The sequence below is a fragment of the Drosophila navojoa genome, chromosome 3 (assembly GCF_054131105.1).
Source record: "Drosophila navojoa isolate 15081-1374.11 chromosome 3, UAZ_NAV_1.0, whole genome shotgun sequence".
Taxonomy (NCBI): Eukaryota; Metazoa; Arthropoda; class Insecta; order Diptera; family Drosophilidae; genus Drosophila; species Drosophila navojoa.
The window spans coordinates 14,005,689-14,020,578 of NC_142891.1; the positions used below are offsets into that span (position 1 = coordinate 14,005,689).

The window sequence follows — 14,890 nt, forward strand, 5'->3', positions numbered from 1 at the left end:
AGCTGAAACTCAGATACCGATAAAGAGCCCCGGGGCCCAGCAGGCAGTTGCTGCGCTGCTTTTGCTGCTCAGCTGCTGCCGCAGTTGTTGCCGGCGCGTCGAGCGAATTGCCAATTTAAATTGGCCGCGTTAAATTAGTTGAGTTATCAGCCTCCACGGCGGCAGGTGTACCCACCCGGTTAGCGAGTGCGTCGGATCGCGCAGTCACAGAGCAGTCGGCTCTCCCACATATAGCATTATTCATATACGGCTCATAATTGTGACTTCTCGCGCGAACGAAACGAGGCGGAAATTGTAACGTGCTCAATTACGATATTTCAATGAAATATGCGCAGAAATCAAAAGTTCTTGACGGAAATGCTTGCATAACAGCTCATGAGCGACGGGCATGTCCGAACCGCAACTGCTTTGCTAAACGGTGAATGAAATGTATAAAAACAGAGAATATACCAATGTATAAGAAATCTAAAAAGAAAAAAAAAAACACCCAACGACTGTGAACCGCTGTCGCACTTATCGATGTCCATGAAATTATAGAGCAAATTCGATAAGAAAGCTGCTCGGTTTGCAGTCGCTGCTCGAACCGAGATCTGCGCTGTCAAATGCTTTGCTGTACATGGAGTAGTGTATTCACCTAACGAGTGGAACACGACTGCAAATCAATCACATTGCGCCTGATACGGATATCTAATCTATCAAGAAATAAGCTTAATTCTTATAAGCAATTTCAGTTGGCCCAGCTCAAATCGAGAAACGAATCAAAAAGTGTTTTTCTTAAATTGTTCAGTTCAATAAAAATAATCAAAAATAGTGAAAAACTATAAGTGAATCAAGTATAAATAATAAAGTTTATATTTTAAATATATATAAATATAGATATAAAAATAAATACAAAATAATATAAATTGTGGTAATATCTTTAAAGACTTGTCTGTTAAAAAATCTGTGAAAAGTTGTTTTAACTTTAGTTAAAGAAAATCAACAACAAAACAAATAGTAAATTAAAAAACAAAAAAGAAAAAACATTCCGCTGATAACTGAAAAAAATGTCAATAAAACAATATAAATGACGGACTCGTGACTGTTATGGGTCGCTTGTCGTTGATGTTGTTGTTAGCAAGAAGAAACAAGGGAAAAAAGTGAAATACAAAGCGAAAACAGTTTTCACTTCTTTTTCGATTTGCAATAAGCAATTGCGGTGTTCGGTCGCTGTTATCTACAAAGATGTCGTGTAATACAAACTGCTGATAAGGGCCGATATCATCTATAAGTAGCAAGATGTATGCAGAGTGATATTGTCAGGGCAAGAGAGGGAGAGAGAGAGAGAGAGAGAGAGAGAGAGAGAGTAAGAGTGAAATCAGTTAAAACTTGGCTGACATTTGGCCCAAAAAAAAAAAAAAACTAAAAAATAAAAGGTCCGCTTGAGCTGATTAGATAGAGACCAGTTCGATTCACGGTCACAAGGCAAAAGGCCAGAACGGCGTCTCTGGTGGCCTCAGGCAATTGGCCAAACAATGAAATCCCCGCATAAATAGAAAACAATTAAGCACTCCATGCGATAAGAGATGCACGATAAAGCCCAAAACCCACTTCAATGCTGACTCATCGGCGCCCCAGGCCGAACTGGGACGAAGGGTTAAATTTAGGTAGTGGAACCTTTCGCATCGGCATTGGCGTTGGCGTTGCCTTTGGCTTTGGCCTCGGGCCTTGACTAATTAGCCCATCCATTTGGCGATGCGTGAAATTTATGAACTTTACAACTTTTGCTCAAAAGCGCACAAATATATCTGATGAAAAGCTAATTTTCCGCTTTCCACTACTTGTGACAGCGCCGCGTGCGCCCGATAAACCGCACGAGTGTCCTTGACATGTTCGAGAGCTTCATTTAATAATATATTCACAATTTAATTGAATAGTAGTTGGAGAATAGATTTGTTATTATAATATATTATATTATATATATATCCTATTTCAATAGTCTTTATATTTTATTAGACAAAGATTTTCTGTATGTAGAATATATAGTGTCTATAGGCTCTATATGATATATATTCAATGTATCAATGCTCTTTATAGGCTTTATAAAGTCTATAACGTGCATAGGGCCTGACTGACGGCTTGAGAGGCCTACAGGCTCTTTCGAGTCTATTAGCATTATAGACTCTACATAGTATGTATTATCTATTTAGGGTCTCTATATGTACAGTTGGGGTATTTTGCGATTTTTTCTACCACGTTTATATTGTAGCTATTAAAAATTCCAACGCCTACGGTGGAAAATATTTGTATGAGCTCATCATCAGATAATCTGTTGCTGCGCTTTATATAGCGAAAGTTTTATTCAAGGCCAACATTAACTTTTATAGATAATAGGTCCCCAAATGTATTTTATTAATCAGCTGCCTTGCAAATTATTAAATAGGTATTGCCAGAACCTAGAAAGTATTTAATCGTGAACAAACTTTGATATCATGTTTAGTTGCTCCATACAAACTGATTAAACATAATACAACATTGGCCGATAAAAAAAAAAAAAAAAAAAATCATAAAAAAAAGCATATTCAATGATTTTAGCCTCTAAAAAACTCAGCAAATCAAATAGTCCGCCATAAAGCTAATCAAATTAAAAAGAAATTTATATCACATACATATACAAATATAAATATAGCTCGATATATATGTATTTGTGTAGTCGGGGTGGCTGATAAAGCGTCAAGTGTTCGCTAAAATCCAATAGATATTGAAATCGGTTCGAATTGAGTGCGAAAAAACAATCGGAAAATCGCGAGTTACAGCAATTCCAGCCGAACGCAACCAATTTACAGCGGGCAATTAAAAGCGCGGCCATAAATCACAATTCTGGCCACAGTTATCAAAAAAGCGGTTTAAGGGGCGTTAAACGAACGGCTAACCGTTATTTGCAGCAACCAATCACAATAACAATAAGAGCAATAACACCAATAATAACAATAACAAATAATAGCACAGCAAAAGCAACAGCAACAAATGCTGTTGCGATAAATATGCTAAAATATTGTAGTAGCTGACAACTAACCACAGCAGCAGGCAGCAAATAAACAGCACCACACCTCTCCCCACCACACCGCACTTCACCTTAGCTTAGTGCTAGAAGGCAACTATTTAACGACTCAACGAGCGTAGCGCCCAACGTGTGAAACTCCCCACGCAGCCTGACCCCTAGCCCAGGCCAAACACAGCCGCTCAACCCGCGACAACAACAAAAAATGGCCTGCTTTCCGCGTCTCTTCCATCATCGCAGCAAAAACAAATTTACGCCGGCTGAAGATGAGAACACAGACACCATACTCAACACACAAGGCAGCCCCGTGGTAAGTTTCTGCTGCTGCTGCTGCTCTTGCTCTTGCTGAAAGAGAAGCAGACCTCAAACTCAACACACACTCATACATTTAGTAGCTGTAATAGGCAGCGCTGATAAGTTGTTGATTAAGTGTTTAATTAAGTGAGTCGGCAGAGGGGTAGCTCGAATAGAACAACAACCAAACATTTAACGGTTAACCAAATACTAAAACTAACTAGAAAAAAATTGTATAGAAAACGTAACACGTGTGTGCCGCAAAGTGTTGTTATCTATATCAGCGACTCGGAAAACTGTGACGTTCACTTTTCAAATGACCTTATCAGAACCAAAAAAAAAACAACATTAAAGCACTGCAGCACAAATACACTAACAAAGCTGACTGCATATATAACATAATTATTACGTCGTCTTTTACTTAACATGTTTCTGTTATAGTCGAAATCAACAAAACTCGCCCTTAACATAACATGTTTATGTTAGTAACCGATTGTAGAGACGTGTTGCAGAGCTCCTTCTGTTAAGCTAGAATTTTTAGCATAGCTATGAAGAGTACATAACAGGTGTATGCTAGTAAGAGATTTTGGCAAACCCATTTCCTGTAAATTAACATGGCTGTGTTAAACAGATCAGTTATGCTAAATAACATACTCCACAGGTAAACGTTATCGCTAGAGTATACAAATTGCTATAATTAGGCATAACTATCCAGGCAATACGGTAAATCATAATACATTATGTTCTCTTATCTATTTGCCAATGAAATCTGTTTATTTGCCACTAATTTTTGTTGTTTTGCCCCCTTTTCTGTGTATCAATTGCTGGACTGTTATCTATCTGAGGCGAAAGTATATAAGCACCTTTAGTTTAGTTTTTCGGATTTTTGATAATAACCAGGTCTTAAAGTTTCTATAAAAACGGCTCCAGATAGTCTTTAATTGAAAAAGATATGAGCCCCGGCTGGCAAGTCAATGTTTTGAGTAAAAATTTTCCAATTTCGAATTGGATTTTCAAATCGAAATTTACAAACATATTTCGTAGTTCAATTTCTATCAATCTCTCAGGTTGACAAACATTTCCTATGCTAAAATATGATAAGCCAGCGCATGGGACATATGTATGTGGTCTGAATCTCATGCATAAATCGAAGGCAAGTACATTCCGGCCACACACACAATCATTGGCAACATTCCAAGCTCGGTGCCTGCGAGTGCTGTCGGATTGACAACGTGATAAGGATCGACAGGATTGCAGGCACCATCGAGCCCTGGGCCTCATTCCGAGCAGTTCAAAGTGAAAGTCGTCTGAGCAAACAGCACCCAAAGGGAACATAAATGCATTTGAGTTTGACATCTTCAAACGTTGCGATAAATACAATAAAAGTAAAGTATTTTTACTTTTTTGTTTTGTTTATTCTCTCTTATTTGTTGTTGCTGGTTGCTGTTAGCTTTTTGATAGACCTTCGACTGGGAGAGCCTCCGCCGAAAACCCTTTGTAGGCAACGATTAACAATCGGATTTGCCATACAGAGCGCAGCAGAGCAAAGAAATTGCTTTAGGCATGAGGCAGGAGGCAGGAGGCGACGCTGTTATCGACAACATTTTCCAGCGATTTTCATTTTCTTCGACTGCGGTTTCCGATGGGAAAACGGAAAACCTGTCAAAATGTCGTCGTTTATGTCTGATTAGCATATCAAAGTGGAGACAAACACGCGACCTGCATATTGACATGTGTTTATTTATGCGGCTTGTGGGCTTTGCCAAACAGCAGCAACAACAACAGCAACAACAACACCAACGATAGCTAGACTGCTGCCTGCAGGCTCCCCAAAAAAGGTTTGAATATTTTATTGCCCACATGCCTGGCTGCCAATTGAGCGATAAGATGCTCTCTCATTTTACGGCGGAGGCAGCACTGGCGCCCGAGGTGGGCGGAGGAGGTTGAGAACAGGTTTAGCCGGAGGCTGAGCTGGCAAGGAATAAGTCTATAATCGCTGGTCTTACCTACGGCAGTTCATTTAAATTGCATAATCTATGCTCTTAAATTAAATAATTGAAATTTATTGTACTGATTAGCTAATGCTTTGAGCTGCAAAGGCTTAGAAGAGAGAAATTTACTTCTATCTTGTAATGCGAAAGGTATTTAAAATTGCTTAAATAAATAAATGGAATTAACTTAAATAATTAATCAAATTAATTAAATGTTTCAAGTGAAAGCAATTCATATAAATTGATATTAATATATCTATATTTAACAGATATTAAATTTGTAGCGTACTCAAAACAAAATTCTTATAAATATATATTTTATACAAAAATAATCCATTTTTAAAAGTATTAAATTTTTGTAATCTTATATAATGAAATTTCATTTTAAAATTTGTTGTATTTATGGAGTAGTTTACTTAGTTCTTAATAAGTATATGTATATCTCATAAACATATTTTATTTTAACTATTTAAATGATTATATTTATTAGAAATAATATATTATTTTATATACATAATTTTATTTTATTTATTTATTTATTTTTTTATTTATTTATTTTTTTTTTTGCTTTAAAAATCTTCTTTAACGCAAATAAATACAAGTTTTCATTTGCTATAACAAAACGTTGGAATTTACTCCAGCAGACACTTAACCAGCTTTGTCGTCATCAAACAATACTTTTATTAGAATTGTGGCGACCTCATATAAAAAATTCATGCTATCTTTATCAACTGCACATACGAAGAAACGAAGAAATAAACAAATAAAAATAAAATACACAAATAATGCGCGCAAGAAATTCAAATGAAACGCGATACAGTATAAATATTAAAGACGAATACAGAAACACACTCTTATTTTTTTAATAATAAAAAAAACTTTGTTTATATATAAAATGGGAATTTGTAGACTAATTGAACTCTAAAATGTTATTCGATTGAAAATTAATTTTAAATATTTGTATTGCTCACAAATTTGAATTAACTATGTTAAAAAGTGTTTGAACAATACTTTTTAACATAGTTAATTCAAATTTGTGAGCAACTTATATGCACATAAATTAAACTACTAATGAATACATATTTAATAAAAAATGTGTAATAAAACAAAACATTTTTAAATCGTAAAAATAAGCTTTTGTATTATGTTAATATCAGAAAATATTAAATTTGATATAAATAGTTAAATGAGAAGGAAATTGGAATTCAAATAAGCGTATTCAGAATATACATATATTTGCATCTTATTACGTGTGTATACACAAATATATGAATATATGTTTACGTATATGTACTTATATATGATATATCTATATTTATACATATAAAGCTATGCTATCTATAGGTATACGAATAACCTTTACTATTTATTTAGAGCAACGTGCGCGCAAATAAACTCGGACAAACAACGAAGATAATGTTGTGAGTCAAGTGGGTAGCCAGATATCAAATGTAAAGAAGCTAAAATATAAATATATTTCTTCATACAATATATGGATACGTATGTATATGTAAGATACACTCATGCACAGGGTAACTCAATTAGCTTATGAAAGTCGAATTTAAAATGAAATTGTATAGACTTTGGCTGGCATGAAAAGCTCATCAATCCGTTTAAGCCTCAGCTGTCATCAAATCAAAAGAAGTGTGGAAACGCCCCCTGCCCTGGCCTGGCCTCAGTTGGCTTCAGATAAATGACAGCTCTTTTTACTTTTCATGCAATATGAAGAGCCTCGAGTCTAATGCGTACACAATACACACACACACACACATACACAGATACACATAGATATAAATGCGACAATATGGAAACATATTTATAAGGCACCGAGATACAAATGGCATCACAATGGACATTTGTTGCTGTTGCTGTTGTTGTTGTTGTTTGCTGTTTATTGAGGCTCAATGGCGGGATAAACTGGCAACTGTTGCAGACATACAACTGCATGGCTTTTCGTATTTATCAGCTGTGTCAGCAGCAGATTGATTTCAAAGCAGCGGACAGATACAGCCGCACAGCCGCACAGCCCCTCACACCCACTACCACCCACCCGCACAATCACCCACACACCCACTCAACTGGCATTATATGCTTACTTTCACAGATTGTTTGCAACTTTGTTTTTTGTTCGCTTTTCACATAGTTTTTTCTTCTTTTTTTGTGTGTTTTGTTGCTGTTTTGTTTGCAGTAGCAGTTGCCGTTGCTGCTCTCTTCGCTGTCATATATATCTTTTATATATACATATGTATGTACGTAGTTTTTCCCTTTTTAACCGAGACCTGTTGACATTTGACGCGCTTTGGCACTCCACACCGAATGGAAGCTAAATTAAGTAGAACATAAATTTTAAGCGGCTGTCGCAACGCTTTAGTAGCTGCCAGTCTTAACATTTTATGTGTAATTTAAGCTAGAGTACTTAAACAATATTTTCTTTACAAATGCATAAAAGTAGTCGAGCTGAATTTCTGTTTAACTTGCATTCACATAGCTGCAGCAGCTGCAGCTGTTAACTTAACATGGCGCTGTTAACGATTGCCGCAGCACTTTAGAGTGAAGTGAAGTGTACATAGAATAAATAATATTTAATTCTTTAAATAGAAATGGCAATACCCTCGCTTTACAAAAAGAATATTTCCTAACACTATTTAATTTGCATATTTATTATAATTTTTTACACCCTTTTTTTTAAGTTTAAAGAATTTATATCAAATTAATATTATTAATAATATTATAGTAATTCGATGTGTGCTTAAAATGAAAATCTTACATGATAAATATTATATTTTAAGTGCTATATAGAATACTTTTGTTTAATATTTATTACTGTATTTTATTTATATTTATTACTGTATTTTTTCATCATATTTTCTAACTGAATAATAAATATTTGTGTAGTGAAGCAAATATCACAAAAATTGTTAATAATTTGCTTATGTTAGGCATGTTATTAACATTTTAAATATTTCTATATAATTTTATTTTAATTTATACATTACTATGCTAATTAATATTCGAAATATTTGTATCTACTTTTTTTTATTTATTAAAATTTTACTATCTTTAATTCTCACTGCTCTTTCTGATCGTTTAACTTTTGATATTTCATGTCTAACACATTTTTAAGCATATTTGATTCCATTTTATTTTCGTAAATATTACATACTATTATTTTTATTAATTTTTTATATACTTTCAGGAAATTAGTCTCTACGTACGGCGCGAGGAGGAACCGCTTTACTCGCCCATCATCACGCCCAGCACAAGTGAAGTGAGTACATTTTATTTCTCATTTATACAGTCGACCTGTTGCAAAGCACTTTACCGTAGCACACAAAAATCACGGGTCCGTCGGCATACGGCATACAGCACAGTCTTGCCTGCCATTCAATGCTTGCCTTTGGCAAACTCAATTAATATTTGCACACATGTTTCTTATACTTTCAAACGAAATGATGTTTACAACAACAACAACAACAAACACGAAACACTTGTAAATATGTACACAACACAACAACAACAACAACAACTTATACAATGCTCACGGACCTACATGCACCTCCGCACCTGTGTTTGTCTTTGTAAATGTTTGGGGCGTACGTCCACACCTGGCTATACCCCCGGGCCCTATTAGGCGCAACTGCAGCGCCTAAGACAACAGCCCTCCAGCTCCGCCGCCCAGCCGCTCGAAGCTGTGGCCGAAAATGTGGTCAACACCGAGCTCCTAGAGAGTCAGCAACAGCAGCCACAGCAGCAGCAGCAGACAAAAAAGTTTCGCTCGAACAGGAGCAGACCTCAAACCGAGGACAAGGAGAGGGAGACGGACAAGGAGAAGAGCTCTATGGCCAATGGCAGTGCAATTAATGTCACACGTAACAATTCAAAATTAAAACCCGTCAAAGAACGTCGCCCCACAGCGCTGCCCACCGAGGCGCCCCATATGGATGGCGATGATGTTCAAAGTGACACTGATGAAAGCCATACAAGAGAGGAGCAGGAGCAGGAGCAGCGGCAGGAGCAGGAGCTGGCGCTGCCACTGACTGGCAATGTTGTGGCTGGCAAGCCAAAACTCAAAGGAAGTGTGAATGGCATAACTGATGAGAGCGCTGGCCACAATGAGCCAGTCCAACAGCAAACCCCATCGACAGCCACGTCCTCGATATTCACACCAGCGACGCCGACAAAGGCAAATGTTAAATTTTTCATTGGTCATACACAGGTACTAAATGCCGAACAGCATACTGATGACACTTTGTCCTGTCACAGCAATGATGCCAACAACAACAACAGCAACAACAAGCTCAAGCTCACTAACGGCACATTGCCAACGGACCGACAGCAGCAGCGCCTGGTAGAGCCCTCATCCGCACCGGCAGAGCCCTCAAATGTCTCCTTCAATTATCTAAGAAGATCTAAAAGCACGATAGCCACCAACGAGCCAACGTTCGCCAACAACGGCCAGCGACGTCGTGTATCCACAATGCCGCACATTAACATACCACCACCGCCGCCGTTGCCAGTGGAGCTCCTAAAGCCGGTTACCCCACTCCATTTGCGCAAGAAGCGAAGCACCGAACCTCCGGCTGCCACCAAGGAACTGCCGCCAGGCGATGTACCGGACGGTGTAGTCACTCAAGTACGTAATGAATCATCTGGGCTGTGGTAAAACATGATAGAACGGTATTTCGTGGTTTTTCTTTTGAGTGCTCGCATCAGTGGTGCAGCTGGCCTGATATGTGCAGGGCACAGATAGTGGTCAAATAAGCAGCTCAGTCTCCTTAACAATCCTGTCAAGTATGCCTCTAGGCCAGGGGAATGCTGCATTAAAGTAGTAGTCAAGGTACTCGTAGCGAACCCCTGCAATCCCATTTGTGTGAAGAGTTCAATAAAGCCAAATAAGAGCTGGGGCGCGATAAAGTATTTTATAAGTTGTAGGTGTGGCTACCAAAGATGGTGACTAATCATTATATTTATGTATTGCATATAAAGCAAAAATTTTATGACCGAGTCCTCGTTATACAATTTTCTGAATGACTTAAGACAATCATATACCAACGATTTTTGAAGAATAATTTGAGCTGTTATTTCTTCGATTGTGGACACAATAACAGTATTCCATAGCATAATGCATTATTCATTCATGCGATGTCTTTTAGTGCCTTTGATTCTATGTGAGATCATTTCAATTCTACTTAAATTGCATTATTGGACATTCTAATGAATCATATTGTCTCACTCTGTCTCTTTATAAGCCTGGCCCATGGGGAAGCTTTTCTTAATATTTTTAAGGTTTCAAATATGACTTATGTGGCTCAGTCCAATAAACGTCTCTCGCTCTCTCTTTATCTCTCTTTCGCATTCACTCACACACTCTTTCTCTCTCTCTCTCTCACCCTCCCTCTGTCTATCTCTCTCTATGTTTGTCTCTGTCTTCCGCTTTCTCTCACCTTCTCCATTCTTCTCTCTTCCTCTAACTCTCCTCTTCCTCTCTCTCTGTCTCTGTCTCCCTCTCTCTCTCACTCTCTGTCCCTCACTTACTCTATCTCTCTCCCCCATTCGGAAGACTTCTGATGGTACATCAATATGATTATATATATTTGATATAATCATATGAGCCTCAGCAATATAAATTACACTGCTTTCACAGTAAACATCATCATCATCATTATTATCATAAGGCCCTTTCTCTCAACACCATTCTACACTAGAAATGCATATCTGGATAATTACATTCAACAAAGTTTTGCATCCGAATGAAACTTGTTTCTTGCCCCACCCGAATGTGCAGCCCGTTTTAAACGAGGCCAACAGCTCTGTTAACCTGGCTGTGGCAGTAACTAAGTACCCATTACTAATTAAATATTTCCCACTGCCACAACATACATATATTGTATCACAACTATAACAACAGTAGAATGGGGGTAGTGAGGCAACAAAACATAAGCCAACACTACGCAAAAGTCGGTGTATTATTGTAGCAACTAATCGTGGGGTGCCCGGAGGGAGACAGAGCTGGCTCCTCGACATGCTACTAATTACAAACGGAATGTTAATTGTTGGCCAACAGACATGAACTCTAACTTTTGGCCAACAAAAGCAGCCAACAGATAAAACTGTTGCTTTCCCTATCCTAGCTCTCTCTCTCTCTCTTTCTCTCTCTCATTCTACCTCTCTGTCTCGCTCGCTTCCTGAATGCAGCTGTTGCCATTTCTCGTTCCATTGCTGTGCCAGAGTCCACCTGTGCTTCTACCTGTAGCCCAAGCCCAATCCTGCTCCATTTGCTAAGCTGCCGCTGAGACAGCGAAATTCGCCAGCCCGCAACTGGCGATTTTTTTGGCTGATGTTGCGCCTTGTAAGCCGCCAGCCCTAAATTATCCTTCGGGCCGCCCACGTGCAGCGATTAAGCCTTGACTCTGGCTGCCAGCAGCAAATGCTTCAAATGACTGCAATTCCGCTGTGTAAATGGAGCTAAATTTTTAATGGGTGACAGTTCGCGTCATGATGGGCGGTCGTAAAATTCTCCCGCCCCCACAGAAATTAAACTGTTAGTGCAGGAGAGATATGAAGTTTTCCCGTGTTTATGTATCAAGCGAAATTACTCTGCTCCAATCTCTGGATGCTCCACTCGAACTGTCAACAAATAACCACGAAAACTCAGTTGACCACGTTAAGAGATTGGACGGTGGAAAACAAACAGCTAAATAACCGAATGTCTGCTTCATTTATATTTTATTTTCGATGCCACTGCCACTGCTCGTAATCAACCGCATCAATTAGGATGAAGTGGGCCAGCGCAAGGATAGCGACTCGGGCAGCAAGAGCAGCCGCAGAGGCTCCACAGCCAAAACACATCGCGTTGAGGGTGGCCTCATCTATGTGCGACCGAATTTGCCCGTGCAGCAGAATATTGAAATCGAATTTAATGCAAAGGACGAAGCGTAAGTCGAGTAAACAACTCTGGTTTATTGGCCAAGGTAAACCCCATCTATATATATATGTATATATCAATGCCATTATCCATAGCACACGCAATCTCATACTGGAGGCCATCGAGCGCAATGATTTCCTCAATAATCTAATGGACAAGGAGCGCAAGGACATGGTCATCAATGCAATGGCCCCGGCCAGCTACAAGAAGAACAGTTACATCATCAACGAGCACGACGAGGGCTCCGAGTTCTTTGTCTCCGCCGAGGGCTACTACGACGTCATACAGGCGGGCAAACATGTCGGAAATTTCGGCCCAGCCACGGTTTTTGGCGAACTGGCAATACTCTATAACGCGCCACGCAAGGCCACCATTAAGGGTGAGCGTAAATTCAGAGATTCCAGGCGAAAAAACGTTAAGGTCCTTCTCTCCAACAGCTGCCACCGATGCTCGAGTCTGGAAGATAACGCGCGAGACATTTCGAGCCATCATGCAAATCTCCGGCTCGCGGGAGCGCGAGGAGAATTTGCAGTTCCTGCGCTCAGCGCCTTTCCTGCAGGAGCTCGACGAGAGTGTACTCAACAAAGTTGTGGATCTATTGCAGCGGGTTAGTGCTTGAGCTAAGGAGCTCAGCTATAGTTGAGTCCATACTCATTTGGGGGAGATTTGCTTCTCTTGCAGAAATTCTATGAAACCGGCAGCTGCATTGTGCGCGAGGGCGAGGTGGGCAATGAGTTCTTCATCATACGCGGCGGCACGGTGACCATCAAGAAGAGGGACGAGTCCAAGCAGGAGCAGGTCGTGGCCAAGCGGAAACGGGGCGACTACTTCGGAGAGCAGGCGCTGATGAATGCGGACGTGAGACAAGCGAGTGTCTATGCCGATGCGCCGGGCACTGAAGTGCTCAAGCTGGACAGAGAGTGAGTGGAGAGAGTCTGCCAACAAGCAAGCCTCCCTGACAACATTTCCCACGCCCTTTTCAGAGCATTCATCAGTTACCTGGGCACCATCAAGCAGCTGAGCGAGAAGCCGCAGGAGCAGGCCATTGAGAATGGCCGTGCGAGCACTCGCAGCACCGAGTTCGACAACGAGCACGCCCACATTGCCATTTCGGATCTGAAGAAGGTGGCAACCCTGGGCGCCGGTGCCTTCGGCCGGGTGGATCTGGTCACCCACAACAATCAGACATTTGCGCTGAAGATCATAAAGAAGATCGAGGTCGTCAAACAGGATCAAATCGAGCATGTGTACAATGAGAAGAACGTGATGATCAAATGTCGCGCTTCGCCCTTCATAGTGCAGTGAGTGGGATCTGCTTTAAATTAACTTAACATTTCTAACACCCGCTCTGTCCCATCTAGACTCTATCGCACCTATCGTAACGAGAAGTATGTGTACTTTCTGATGGAGGCCTGCATGGGCGGCGACGTCTGGACGGTCATGTCAAAGCGTCAGTATTTCGATGATAAGACTGCCAAATTCATAGCTGGCTGCGTTGTGGAAGCCTTTGACTTTCTGCACTCCCACAACTTCATCTACAGAGACCTCAAGCCAGAGAACCTAATGCTCAGCAGCGATGGCTACTGCAAACTGGTAAGCCGAATGTCACTTAAGAGTTTCTCCTGAAAATTCGGAAATGTTTTATAAGGGAGGCAGGGCAGAGCTCATAAGCCCGGTAGAGTCAATTTAGTTCTGTTAGTTTGTATGTTCCTCCCTTTGTCCGTATGCTTGAACGCCCCGATCTCAGCACCTACAAGAGTTAGAGACTTGAAATTTGTCGTAGATCCCAATATTGTATAAAAAAAATCGATGGACTTTGGTATTCTATTAGAAATTAATAAATCTCTCCTCATTTCTGGTCAGGTGGACTTTGGCTTTGCCAAGTATGTGCGCCCCAACGAGAAGACAAACACGTTTGCCGGCACGCCCGAGTATGTGGCGCCAGAGATAATATTGGACCGTGGTCACGATCGATCCGTGGACTACTGGGCACTGGGAATACTCGTCTATGAGCTGCTGGTGGGCAAGACACCGTTCCGAGGGGTCAATCAGGTGAAGATCTATCAGAACATCCTCAGCGGCATCGATGTCATCCACATGCCCTCGCGCATACCCAAGTCCGCCCAGAACCTGATACGGCACCTGTGCAAGCAGCTGCCCGCGGAGCGACTGGGCTATCAGCGCAAGGGCATTGCGGATATCAAGCGGCACAGCTGGTTCGATAGCTTGGACTGGAATAAGCTCAAGCAGAAGCAGTTGCCCTCGCCCATCAAGCGCGTGCTGAGGAGTCTGACCGACCTGCAATACTTTATGCCGCTGGGCGTGGAGACGGACTACGAGCCGCCCGAAGAGCTGAGCGGCTGGGATAAGGATTTCTGAAGAAGTTTGCAGCTCAAGCGATATTTTTTAGTGGTAAATCTTAGTCACGTAGTTGGCGGGGGGCGAATATGTAACGTAAGTTGTAAATAAATTGATATTACGCTTGTTTAAGACTTGCACTTGTTGTTTAGCCTATCTGCCTCTGCCACTTCAATTAACGGCGCAAACTTGTCTGTGGCTGCTGTTATCAAGTTATCGAGTTGAGTTGGACATGTTGCACAGTTCGGCATTTTCAATTAGCCGCATTCAGCGAACTTCCCG

At 40.4% G+C, this 14,890-nt stretch overlaps 2 protein-coding genes across 4 annotated transcripts in view; one reads left to right on the plus strand and one right to left on the minus strand.

Annotated features, from left to right (window-relative positions):
* The window catches only part of LOC108658133 (uncharacterized), a 143,867-nt gene that overhangs the window by 120,897 nt on the left and 8,080 nt on the right, over positions 1–14,890 (minus strand). The gene's annotated exons all lie outside the window — the stretch shown is intronic.
* Positions 69–14,740, plus strand: LOC115563805 (cGMP-dependent protein kinase 1). Of its 3 annotated transcripts, none has more exons than XM_030387332.2 (11): positions 69–429; positions 2,591–3,350; positions 8,522–8,593; positions 8,957–9,958; positions 12,100–12,260; positions 12,346–12,629; positions 12,688–12,857; positions 12,932–13,170; positions 13,234–13,551; positions 13,612–13,843; positions 14,114–14,740. In XM_030387332.2, the coding sequence occupies exons 2-11, from the start codon at positions 3,246–3,248 to the stop codon at positions 14,627–14,629; spliced, it is 3,099 nt and encodes a 1,032-aa protein (XP_030243192.1). In that variant the 5' UTR covers positions 69–429; positions 2,591–3,245; the 3' UTR covers positions 14,630–14,740. The 3 variants fall into 3 exon arrangements, with proteins under 3 accessions (XP_030243192.1, XP_089113417.1, XP_030243193.1); XM_089257291.1 differs by having other exon boundaries at positions 69–418; XM_030387333.2 differs by having other exon boundaries at positions 71–429; positions 9,542–9,958.

What these genes read in the sequence shown, in the direction of transcription:
- LOC115563805 (XM_030387332.2), top strand. Translation starts at nt 3,246, where the DNA reads ATGGCCTGCTTTCCGCGTCTCTTCCATCATCGCAGCAAAAACAAATTT. An exon ending in TTTAATGCAAAGGACGAAGC is followed by an intron (nt 12,261 to 12,345) that starts GTAAGTCGAGTA and finishes CATTATCCATAG; the next exon opens with CACACGCAATCTCATACTGG. An exon ending in GTGCTCAAGCTGGACAGAGA is followed by an intron (nt 13,171 to 13,233) that starts GTGAGTGGAGAG and finishes CGCCCTTTTCAG; the next exon opens with AGCATTCATCAGTTACCTGG.